This window comes from Schistocerca gregaria, chromosome 5, assembly GCF_023897955.1.
Source record: "Schistocerca gregaria isolate iqSchGreg1 chromosome 5, iqSchGreg1.2, whole genome shotgun sequence".
NCBI lineage: Eukaryota > Metazoa > Arthropoda > Insecta > Orthoptera > Acrididae > Schistocerca > Schistocerca gregaria.
Genome location: NC_064924.1, coordinates 418,882,013 through 418,894,500, shown reverse-complemented (window position 1 = coordinate 418,894,500; position 12,488 = coordinate 418,882,013). Strand labels below are relative to the sequence as shown.

The 12,488-nt window shown below is 43.0% G+C and overlaps 1 protein-coding gene across 1 annotated transcript in view; it reads right to left on the bottom strand.

Moving 5' to 3' along the window:
- LOC126272901 (cytochrome P450 4C1-like) overlaps positions 1–12,488 on the bottom strand; it is a 270,136-nt gene that overhangs the window by 89,933 nt on the left and 167,715 nt on the right. Inside the window, exon 3 of the mRNA XM_049976165.1 lies at positions 4,295–4,468. Coding sequence (XP_049832122.1) covers positions 4,295–4,468 — 174 coding nt within the window. The remainder of the gene's footprint in view (positions 1–4,294; positions 4,469–12,488) is intronic.

The window sequence follows — 12,488 nt, the reverse complement described above, 5'->3', positions numbered from 1 at the left end:
CACTAAACCGATGTTACTAACAGAACACCGAACAGAGAAGCAAAGGAAGAAAGTATTATCTTGTTTACAGCACCTCCCTTAAACTTCTAACTTACATTGTTCTTTAAATTCTTCTAGTGCTTTCAGTGCTATTTGGAACATTGACTGTAATTACTAAGTGTTATAATACTACAGTTTGCCAAAGAAAGTAATTTTAGCGTAATGCTATTTACAATGCAATACTTAAGGAGAAGGTAACTTTCGCATGAATTGCCACTGACAAGAAATTACAGCTCGATGATGAAATTTGCGCCATACATTGAAAGCCCTGCTGCAATGTAGTTCAGAAGGGAAATGAAAAAAAAAAGAGAAACTTAATGAGACGAAAAGAAACAACACTCTTAGTCAAAGGAAATTCATGGTTCCGTGTACAAGATCGGATCGTTGGTTGTTAGTAGGGTATGTGTCCACCATGGACAGCGACGCATGCTCTGCGACATGTTTCTTACTCGCTGCAAGGTTGCTAAAGAGTCCTTGTATTACGCCGTTTCATTCCTCTGTCAGTGTGATTGACAACTGCTCCATGGTCGTTGGTGCATGCGAATGTACTACAGTACGCATCCTAAACAAACCATACACATGCTCCATCGGATTTAAGTCGGAAGACGCCGAATATCCTCTAGTTCCAAGAGCTCCTCGACCTACGCTGATAGTCATCCATAAAACTGAAGTGAGAGCCAAATGCACCCCTGAGACGACTCACATGGAGAAAGACTACAGCGTCACAATAACGTTGACACCTGAATATGTCGTGTCCAAAGAAATGGAGGTCAGTATGCCCGCGCAACATGATGCCTTCCCACACCACACTAGCTGGACAACCAAAAGATAGTTCTCGACAATGTTGGATATGGGGAGGTATAATGTTGCATGGACGTACTGACCTCCATATCTTTTAGCACGGTAAACTCAGCAGTCAACATTATTCTGCAGCTGTATTGATTGCCAATGTCAGTCTTTTTAGAAGTGCATTCCGCCCTGACTTCGTTTTTATGGACGGCAACGCACGACCGCACTGCACAGCGGAGAAGGCACAGACCTTGGTACGAGAGGTTATCTGGCGCACGGACTGTCCTGATCGTTCTCCCGTCTTAAATCCCATGGAGCATGTGTGGGACGTGTTGAGGAGACGTACAGCGGCATGTTCGCATGCCCCAACAACTATCCGCGGCAGTCAACAGCACTGGTGAAGGAATGGAACGCCTTACCACAAAAACTACTTATCAATCTTGTGGCCAACAAGGGGACACGTTGCAGAGCATGCACTGCCGTTCGTGGTGATCAGAAACTGTGTTAAGAACAACGTCCTGTCTTTTGTAATGCCCCGGGGACATAGTAAATAACGGTGACTACAGTGTAATTACTGTCTTTGAACAAAAGTATTATCTTTGTTTGTCGCATTGCATATTAGTTTCAGTTACCTTTCGCACCGTACTGTAACAGTTCTTTCCATATATGGCGCAAGTTTCGTCGAGTTTTATTGCTTTCCATTGATATATCATGTGAAGTTACGAGGGCTATTCGAAAAGTAAGGTCCGATAGGCCGTAAAATGGAAACCACTGTAAAAATAAAATAAAAAAATTATTTGCAACTGGTTGCCACAACTTTCGGCCACTCATCCACATAGTCGTCGTTCCGACTTAGACATCTGGCGTAGCGTTGTACCAGCTCTCCAATACCATCATCACTGAAGGCCTGTGCTTTCCGCCCATTCTCTGCGCTGGTCTATAACTCGTTGTCTGTGCCAAAAGGTTGTCTTCATAACCAGTGTTTCATGTGAACAGGGATGAACCTCAGAGGGAGCTAATTAAGGGCTGTATTGTGGGTGATCAAACACGTCTCATCGAAAACGCTGCAGGAGCATCTTCATTGTCCCTGCAGAGTGCGGCCGAGAATCGCCATGTAGAACTAAATGCATGACAGTTATGTGGGTTGCATAGCTTCAGGCGAAATATTTCACCAGGTCCTCATACTTCGTGGTGGACATTGCTTTCTAGCCATTTTTACGTTCTCGCTGTAAGTCCAGAACTGAAAAGAGTGACGTTCCGCGGTCGACAGGCGTACTAGAGGCAATGCTCAACACATCTGTGCAAAGCTTCGTCAGATTTTCACTGTGGTTTCCATTTCGCACCCGATCGGACCCCACTTTACCGAATAATCCTCGTACTTTCGTCATTAACTTTTGAACAGTAGTGTAATTTATTGCGATAGAGGGATAGCCCGGTTATAAAGGAAGAAATAGAAATATGGACGGTGGAATCACTGAGGGGTAGCTAGGTAAGTAGATGCTGCCGTCAATATATTGCAAGAGCAAGGTAGGGGAAGGGGGAGGGTAGGGCGGAGGGGTGACTGAGTCTGTAGAACGTGGAAAGAGACTCCCAAACATGAAATATTCAAAACTGATTGATAGCAGATTTTGACTGTTTGTTAATGTGAACCTCCACATGTAGTGCCTATCGGTTTGTGATATAACTCCACTTAGTACCCCAACAGTGCAGTAATACACAATTTATTAGTGTTACTGTTACGTCGTTGGCTTTTTTTTTTAAATTTTTGTATACAGGTCTATATGTAATTTGAGACATATATGCTACACTATCAGTGTATCAATGTACTAACACGAATTCTTTACAGACGACTGGAAAAACTGGTAGAAGCCGACCTCGGGGAAGACCAGTTTGCATTCCGTAGAAATGTTGAAACGCGTTAGGCAATACTGACCCTACTACTTATCTTAGAAGATAGCTTAAGGAAAGGCAAACCTACATTTCTAACATTTGTAGACTTAGAGAAAGCTTTTGACAATGTTGACTGGAATACTTTATTTCAAATTCTGAAGGTGGCAGGGGTAAAATACAGGGAGCGAAAGGATATTTACAATTTGTACAGAAACCAGATGACAGTTATAAGAGTCGAGGGACATGAAAAGGAAGCAGTGGTTGGGAAGGGAGTGAGGCAGGGTTGTAGTCTATCCCAGATGTTATTCAATCTGTATTTTGAGGAAGCATTAAAGGAAACAAAAGAAAAATTCGGAGTAGGAATTAAAATCCATGGAGAAGAAATAAAAACTTTGAGGTTCACCAATGACATTGTAATTCTGTCAGAGACAGCAAAGGACATGGAAGAGTAGCTGAACGGAATGGACAGTATCTTGAAAGGAGGATGTAAGATTAACATTAACAAAAGCAAATCGAGAATAATGGAATGTAGTCGAATTAAATTGGGTGACGCTGAGGGAATTAGACTAGGAAATGAGACGCTTAAAGTAGTAAAGGAGTTTTGCTATTTCGGAAGCAAAATAACTGATGATCGCAGTAGAGAGGATATAAAATGTAGACTGGCTATGGAAAGGAAAGCGTTTCTGAAGAAGAGAAATTTGTTAAGATCGAGTATAGATTTAAGTGTCAGGAAGTCGTTTCTGAAAGTATTTGTATGGGGTATAGCCATGTGAAACGTGGACGATAAATAGTTTGGACAAGAAGAGAATAGAAGCTATCGAAATGTGATACTACAGAGGAATGCTCAAAATTAGATGGGTAGATCACATAACTAATGAGGAGGAACTGAACAGAATTGGAGAGAAGAGAAATTTGTGGCACAACTTGAATGAGGAGGTTCTGAATAGAATTGGAGAGAAGAGAAATTTGTGGAACAACTTGACTATAAGAAGGGATCTGTTAGTAGGACATTTTCTGAGACATCGATGGATCACCAATTTAGTATTGGAGGGCAGGGTGGAGGGTAAAAATCGTAGAGAGAGACCAATAGAGGAATAAACTAAACAGATTCAGAAGGATGTAGGTTGCAGTAGGTACTGGGAGATGAAGGAGCTTGCACTGGATAGAGTAGCACGGAGAGCTGCATCAAACCAGTCTCAACATGCTACACTAGCGGCGTCTTCTGACCAGCTTGATTTAACAACACGTATCATTACGATCACTTTGGACTGGATTGTGGTTCACTTCAGATGACGATGGGCAATGTACCCGCAAGTCAGTTTGTAAACAGTATTTTAGCAAATTATTTTTAATATTTTCAAAGCTTGGTATGCTTTCCCCATAAACGTTAGCAGATTCATTGCAACATTAATGAACCCATTACACACGTTTCTGTGTAACCCTTAAAAATTATGTAATATCGAAACGCCTCAGGCAAATTTCATAAGTAGTGTGACAGGCAAGTGAAGTTTCAGGTGCATAATGAAAGGGAAATTTCGCAGAAGTGGACGGCAGGCGGGTGCCGGGCGAGGCTGACCTGCGCCGGCTGCGCCAGAGGTCCCCCCTGGAGGCGAGCAGACCGTTGCCCGTCAGCGGCCGCAGCACGTCCATGATGTAGTCGTCGCGGTCCACGTGCGCTCCCGTACTCAGCACCAGGCGCGCGTGCTCCGGGTGCGACAGCAGCACGTACAGCCGCGGGCCCACCCACACCCTGCAACACAACAAACCGTCCAAGTGTCCGCCGCCATTCCCTCTGGTAGCACTTTAGATGTCTATATTTTAACTAAAGTTCTGTCTCGATCACAACACTTATGTCTCAACAACATAGGTGACCAGTTTCGGTTATATTTATGCAACCATCTTCAGACCTGTGAATTAATATTAGAAAATACTAGAGACCAATCTTAAAATAAATTAAAAAATGTCTAATGACGACAAAATTTTAGTAAGATAAAATAAAACTTATTTTACCCATGGCGGAGCTCTCCTCAGCTGCTACGAAGTCAACTCATGGTTACGAGTGCTGAGCATGAGCTTAAATATGCAGAGGCTCTGCCTACTTCCTCTGACACTACTTCACAACTGCCAATCACCCGTGGCAAAAGCTATGTATGAAAAATATGGTATACAACATATAAAATTTTTGCCGGTAAAAATCTTTTCATTTATAAGAAGCAACTTTAAAAAAAATCTCCTCTTCCATTCAAATGAAATTATGAAACTAATATCGAATCCATGTTATGAAGTACGTTACCTCAGAGTGGTGGTAGTCAATGCAACATCGAGCATACAGATATTATGCATGAGCGGAGTGACATTAGAAAATGACTACATTCAGTTTAAAACCGAAAATGGGACGAGATTCAAATGAGTTAATGAATAACTTCTGCTAGGATGTATGTTAGCTCGCAATATAGCGTTATTTGCTCTTCAAGCCATCGAAGAGTCCAGAATATTCTTTGCAGTTTACTCTACTTTTATTCTACAGTCGCTAACAGGGTTTACGCGCGTGCACTTATTATAAAGAACCTGTGTGCTTTGTGCACCAGATGCCACAGGAGACCGCTGGGGCCGCAAATCACGATGGGCAGCACGTTCCGTGATATGTAGCAAGGCGTTGCACAACTTGTAGTAACCACGGAGGACACCACATCTTGCGTGCTTCACGATGAGGAACGCGTCCCGTGTGAGGACAGAGTGCAGGAGCAGTGCAGCGATGAGCCTAGCCGAGTTCGTCCACAATGACCTTAAATGACCTTAAAACACTCAGACTTTGATCGGCATAAAACGTGTGCATCAAAGAACTGCACATTCTCAGGAATATTAACATTTCTCTTCAGATAAAAATAGCATGCGATACTTCAGCAAAAGGTTACTCTTCAACATAAGTCCAAGCATTACGCTGATACTCTTCTGATTTAGAAGCAGGGAAAAGTAAATGAGAAAACCAATGCAAGTTATTCCACGATATGCTTTAATTTCTCTGAAATAAGAATTGCTAACTGGCGATCAGTGCATACACTGGTTAGACAAAAATGTGGAAACATCAAAAATAGAATACATTACACTGCCTAATACGGTTTAATAAAACCTTTGGCCTTCAAAACAGATTCCGACTGTCCGCCCTTCTAGCTAGGTGGCCAGAGCCTCTCACTGCCATGCAGCCGGCCTGGGTTCGATTGCGGGCCGGGTCAGAGATTTACTCCGCTCAGGGATTGGGTATTGTGTTGACGTCATCATCATCGACACGTAATTCTCATAATATGGTGTCATCTGAAATGACATGCATTTCAGCAGCCGATATTCCCCGTTGGGGGATCATGGCCATTTCATTTAATTTCATTTCCTACGCTCTTATTCTCTCCCTCACCGCAAAGCATCGAACCTGCAGCCACCATTAACTATTAATTCAGAAAAAAGATCGGACTGTAACACCTTAAGTTGCACATTGGCGTGACAATGCTATCACCGCAAAGCTTCGTCAGTCACTAGTACAACTCTCAGGTGCAGAATGACTGAGGTTCAGCAGGAAGGCAAGTCAGTCCTGTTTCGAACCAGTGCTATGAACGGATATCAGACACCTGTCAACGCTATCGAGGGTAATTTGTGCACTGTGCTGTATGGGGGCAGAATCCTCCGACCACTGTAGTCAAAATTGCAGCGATGTGCTGGCCCTAGAACAGGATTAATTGCGGAGCACTCCGCTACCATTTTGTGAACAGCTTCCTCCACGAAGTACGTAGAAACCGAATGGAATGGCCTTTGCTACCTACTCACACGAATTTGATAAAGAATGCTTCCGACAAGCTGAAACTTGCAATGTGTCGTTGAGGGGATCCTCCTCACACAATGGACAAACACAGGTACTGAATCGTTTAAAAGGGAATCTTATTGCATTATTCCTGTAAAACAATGGCGAAGTCAATGAACGATGAAGGTGGGCGGCTATTGCCCACAATTCTCCTCAAAACAGAGCACACAGGCTCAATAATATTGGGTTTACTGTGGTGCCCAGGGAAAGACGTGAAATTTTTCCTCGTGTTCACAGAATATCCTGGACAATGCAATCTGTGTGTACACGACCCTGTCGTCTTGTAACTCTCCATCACCTCTGAGGAACAAACGCCGTAGAATGGGCTGGACCTTATCAGTGAAAATGGACACAAAATGTTTGCAGGGAATTTCGCTTTGCAAAATCACTATGCGTCGCAAGGAATACCGCGATAAGGCTACCCAAAACATCGCCGAAGCCCCACTATGTTTCGTTCTTTAGACGTTAACTCGACCAGAAGTTGGAGCTAGTGTGAAACACGGCTCATCCGAACGAATGACTTTCTCTATCGTTCCATACTCCACGTTTTATGGCTTCGGTGTCACGTTTTCCTGTTACGGGCATCTGTATCACTGTTGACTGATTCCAGTATTCCAGTCCGCATTGCAATACACTGCTTATGGAGCTCCATTCGTGTTCTTTTGGTGCTCACAGGGTTTGCGAGTGCGAGATTCAGTGATGTTGTGACTTTTGCAGCTGTCTTGCTTTTCGTCACACTCCTCTTCCGTCACTACCACTCAACACACGCTTGTAACATAGTGTACGGTGTTTCTCCGCTTTCCCTGCAGGCTTTCCCTTGGCTCGGGAAGTACATACCATATTATCACCAGTAATTTTCCATACTTCAAATTCAATTAGCTCCGATATAATGCACCCGCAACTGCACAGATCTCTGTTCTGATCACGACTGGCACCTGCAAAATATTAAAGGCACAGCAAAGGCGCTGTTCACTGTCAAATATAGCAGCGCAACCTGAAGGGTTGGCTAGTATCTGCATTCACGTTCAAGCATGCATTTCCCGCGTGGATTCCATGTGTTCTACACGCTTAAGTTTATTAACTTCAGCACAATTCTGATAATCTTAACAGGTTACCATCAAACAAGATAAGCCTTCTGATATTAGCAAAACCAAATGACTCCAATTTCTTAACAATTTTCTGAACAATACGAGCGCAAACGCAAATCACACACACTTGACGATTGCCTCTTGCAGTCTGGTACCAGCTGTCAGAGACTGTGCTCATGTTACGTGAGTTGTGTATGCGTTAGTGTGTGTGTGTGTGTGTGTGTGTGTGTGTGTGTGTGTGTGTGTGTGTGTATGTGTGTGTGTGTGTGTTGTCAATTTTTGACAAAGGCCTTGTTGGCTAAAAGTTAATTTTCCGAAGGTCTTCTGTTGTGCCTTTCTGCGACTCAGCATCTCCGCTATATGGTGAGTAACAGCTACCCTTTTCACTATATTGGAACGGCGTCCTTATGTAGTTACAAAACGGTAAGGATGTTATCTCTACTTCAAAACACATTACATACTGAAACACTCTTTGGACATACATTTGGTCGGAAGTCGCGGAAAAGCGAATGTCGTAAATGATTTGCGACACCATACTGCTGTCCTTCATGAACACAGACACTTATCAGTGAACTTTAATATGAGGTATGTCACCATTCACCTTTGTGACGGCTTGAACTCTGCTGGGGACACTTCTTATGAGGAGACAGAATATCTGTGAAGGAATGGTAGCCCACTCTTCCTCAGCAGCCGAAACCGGAGAAAGAAGTAATATTGAAATCTGGTATCTAAAGCAAATTCGACGATCTAACTCATCACAAAGGGGGTCTGTTTACTTCAGGTCGGGTCTATGGGCAGGCCAGTTCATTTCAGGAATTTTGTTATCCACAAACCATTGTCTCATAGGTGCTGACTTAGGCTGATACAATCAACCAATGTGTCCGAACTGCTCCTCTACTGGTCGTAGTACACAAAGCTGTAAAACGTATTCATATCCTTCCACATGTAGGGTTTTCTTAGGATCAATAAGGGGACAACAGCCCTAACCACCGAAAACAATCCATGACGTAACAGTACCTTCCCTGTACTTCACTCTTGGCACTATAGATGAGGGTAGGTACGTTCTCCATGGGACTGACACAAGATATAGCGTGCTTCTTCATTCCAAGTCACTTGTTTCCACGCATTCACTATGCGCTAGAGTCGCTCTTTTCACCATCTCAAGCGTCGCTTAGCGCTGACTACAGAAGTTTGTGGCTTAGGAGGAGCTGCTCGATCATTATACCCAATTCTGTTTACTCCAAATACGCACAGTCTCTGTGGTTGCTGGACTTCTGGTAGCTCTTTGGATTTCAAGAGTGATTCCTTCTCCTGATTTCGTGCGAGGTTTCATACCCACCCTCCGCAGCAGTCAACAGTATCTTTCGGTCACTATATGACGTCTACCTTGCCTTGGGTGTGGTTGTTCCTTCACGTTTCTACTTCGCATTCATATCGCCAACAGTCGACTTTGGCAGCTTTAGAAGTTTTGAAATGTTCCTGATGGGTTTGTTATTCAAGTGATACCCAATGACTCGTCCATATTCGGAGCCACTGAATTCCCCTGACCAACCCAATCTGCTGTTGATCCCCATACTGAAGACACAGAACTTCCCGCCTCCTCTTATACTGGCTGCTGGCCCTTTTCATCTGAGGGCTACAGGTGACGTCCGCATTAAATAGCGGTGTCCTGATACTTATGATCATATAGTGTACACTTCTCCGACAATTACCGGCCGTGTGGTAAAGTCTGCAATCGCGGGTGAACAAATCCTGACGCCATTGTTCAGAGGTCCATTCGATGCGATCGTCGCTCACTTTATTCGTATCGTACAGTCCTGTATTTTTTCTTCTTTCTTTTAATGTGTTGTTCGTAATGGACTCCTGGAGGCCACATCGCTCGTGTGAACGCGGTTGACTAGTCTGTGAGTCGACGCAGCCCTCCCAATGATAGAGCGTAGATCTGCTGCAGTCTTCCCCGGACGCCTACAAGCCATAATCTGTAGGTACCGGTTAGCAGACGGCGTCATAGACGATGGATGACCTCTGCCATGCAGATCTTGAATGTTTCGTGTCGCAAGAGAAAAGCTCAATGTCTGAATGGCGGCTACAATATTTCGTTGATAACTTTACATGTCAACAACCCTTCTTCCCGTAAACAGATAATTCGCACGTAGTCTGAGCCTGAAAGGACATTACCTGACATAAGGCCGTGTTGAACAGCGTACGGAGGCTACAGTTTGCGTTCTCAACTGAGAGCGTTACGTGCTCTACTGAACTGCATTCGATCAGCGCTATGAAACGACTAACAGGTAAAATTTTTCGAAGGAATGCAGGTGCATGCAGTAGCGATGTAAGTGACACGCTGGACACTCTGTGAAGTCACTAAAATATCTAAACACTTGTCGGAAAAGTTTATGGAAAACGAAATAACGAGCCAGTAATGTCTTCGTGTTAATTTTAACACATATTGCATTCAAAGGTGGGAAATGAATATTCTCTGAGTTAAAATAAAAACGGCAATAAAAACCACCATTTCTTTTTTATACTGACAATAATCTCGAAAAACGACAACAAAATACAGAAAATAATTTACTGTTGAAAATACGAGTTACTCTACGTAACATGGAGTTTGAACTGCTGACATCTTTGGAATGAATGTAAGTTCATGCGATGCTAACCTAACTGAGATGTTCGAAACTCAGTAAACAGACAAACATTTTCACATAAACAGGAAAATTTTAAACGTAACGGAAATGAACAGAAAATGTTATTTCTCGGTCTAAGGCGCTGCAGTCACGGACTGTGCGGTTGGTCCCGGCGGAGGTTCGAGTCCTCCCTCGGACATGGGTGTGTGTTTGTCCTTAGTATAATTTAGGTTAAGTAGTGTGTAAGCTTAGGGACTGATGACCTTAGCAGTTAAGTCCCATAAGATTTCACAGAAATTTAAACATTTTTTGTTATTTTTCTCAACAATCCTATGCAATGTTTTAAAAAGAAATTAGAAGAAAAATATTAAAGTGTATTTCATATTAAAAATTATCTAAGTGACTTAAGTGCCTCCCAGAGGGTTATTCGAACCGAAACGAAAGCTTTAAATTCTCCGTCCGACTCTGATTTCCATTATTTTATTACGTTATCAATTTCTCCCCGCGTATATACGAGCCAACAAAATATTTTCGCGTTCGAAGGACGAAGTTGGAGAGTGAAATTTTGTGGAAAGATGATGCCTCAACGAATTACGTCTTTATTTTAATGATTGCCTCCCGTACTCGCGTATCGTATCCGTGATTCTCTCTCCGTCTCTCTTTCTCTCTCTCTCCTATTTGGAGCCGGTAAAAAACGTCGTGTCCTTCTTTGAAGTTTTTGGATGTCCTCCGTGAACTGTCTTTGGTAAGGATCGCATATAGCACAGCAGTACTCTTAACTGGTAGGGACAAGGGTAGTGAAGGCAGTCTCTTTAGTAGATCTGTTGCATCTTCTAAATGTTTTGTAAATTAAACGCAGTCTCTGGTTCGTCCTCGCCACATTATCTATGTGATCATTCCAATTTAAATCGATAATAATTGTTATCTCTAAGTATTTTGTTGAATTGAAGGGCTTTACATTTTTGTGATTTGTCGGGAAACCCAGATTTAATGGAATATTTTTAGTACTCATGAGTATGACCTCACACTCTTCATAATTTAGAGTCAATTGTCACTTTTTGCACCATACTAATAGCTTGTCTAAGTCATTTTGCAATAGGTACTGATTTGCTGATGACTTTACAGGACGTAAATGATAGCACTGTCGGCACACTATCTAAGTGGGTTGCTCATGTTGTAAGTTAGAAACAGCAGTAGGCCTACAACACTTCCTTGGGGAACGCCAGATATCAGTCCCATTTTACGTGATGAATTCCCATGAATTACTACGGACTGTGTGTTACCTTTCTGACAGGAAATGACAAATCCAATCGTAGAACAGGGGCTATTCTTCATAGGCACGCAATCTGAACAAATGCCACATATGACGAACGGTATCGAAAGCCTACGGGATATCCAGAATCATGGTATCAGGGTGGCTTTTTCCTCTCAGAATAGTGCGTCAGTTGGATTTTCGTATAGTATCATGGAGAGTGCTATTTGTTCGCATCCATGAGAATCTTATAGTTTGAGAGGTTATCTCCGACATTGTTACACAAACTGGTCACCAGGAACTGTGTCTGTTCTCTTGCGTTATAGTATTTCAGAATTTACGTAGCAATTACATAACTGGTGGACAGTCACAATTGCTTGTACCGTAGTCGACCAGGAGGCAGTTGTGTGACGTCAAGAGTTTCAAGAATACGACCGTAAACCGCAAAGGCGAACCGCAGTGGTCCTCAATTACAGGCAGGATGGCGTTGCAGGTAATCGATAGTCTAGTAGTGCTGTGCGAAGGTCTCGACAAAGTGGCCGTGCTATAGCGTATCGCGAAGATCCCGTTGTCGTCCACACCTTGAAAGACTTCCCTCTGATGTAAGCTAACTCACTGGATGTGAAATTGGCCTCAAGGATGCTTGCTCGATATCTGGACCTGCTATGCCCTGCTTTTGTACTCAGGTCTAGCACACACCCGCGCTCTTTGCTAGTATTTATTCGAATCGGCAAGATTTGCACACAATATATGACATGAATGAAATAACTGATGAGGAATTTCTGTAACGCAGCAGATAAGAACTTAACAACTGGGCAGGCATACAACAGTAAGAAGAAGACAACGTCGTGAGCAGTACAAGTAATACGAAGGTTGTTTAGTAAGTAACGCAACACTTTTCTTTTCTCGATAAGTTTCAGTAGATTAAATGCGAAATTTGTTGTGAGACATAG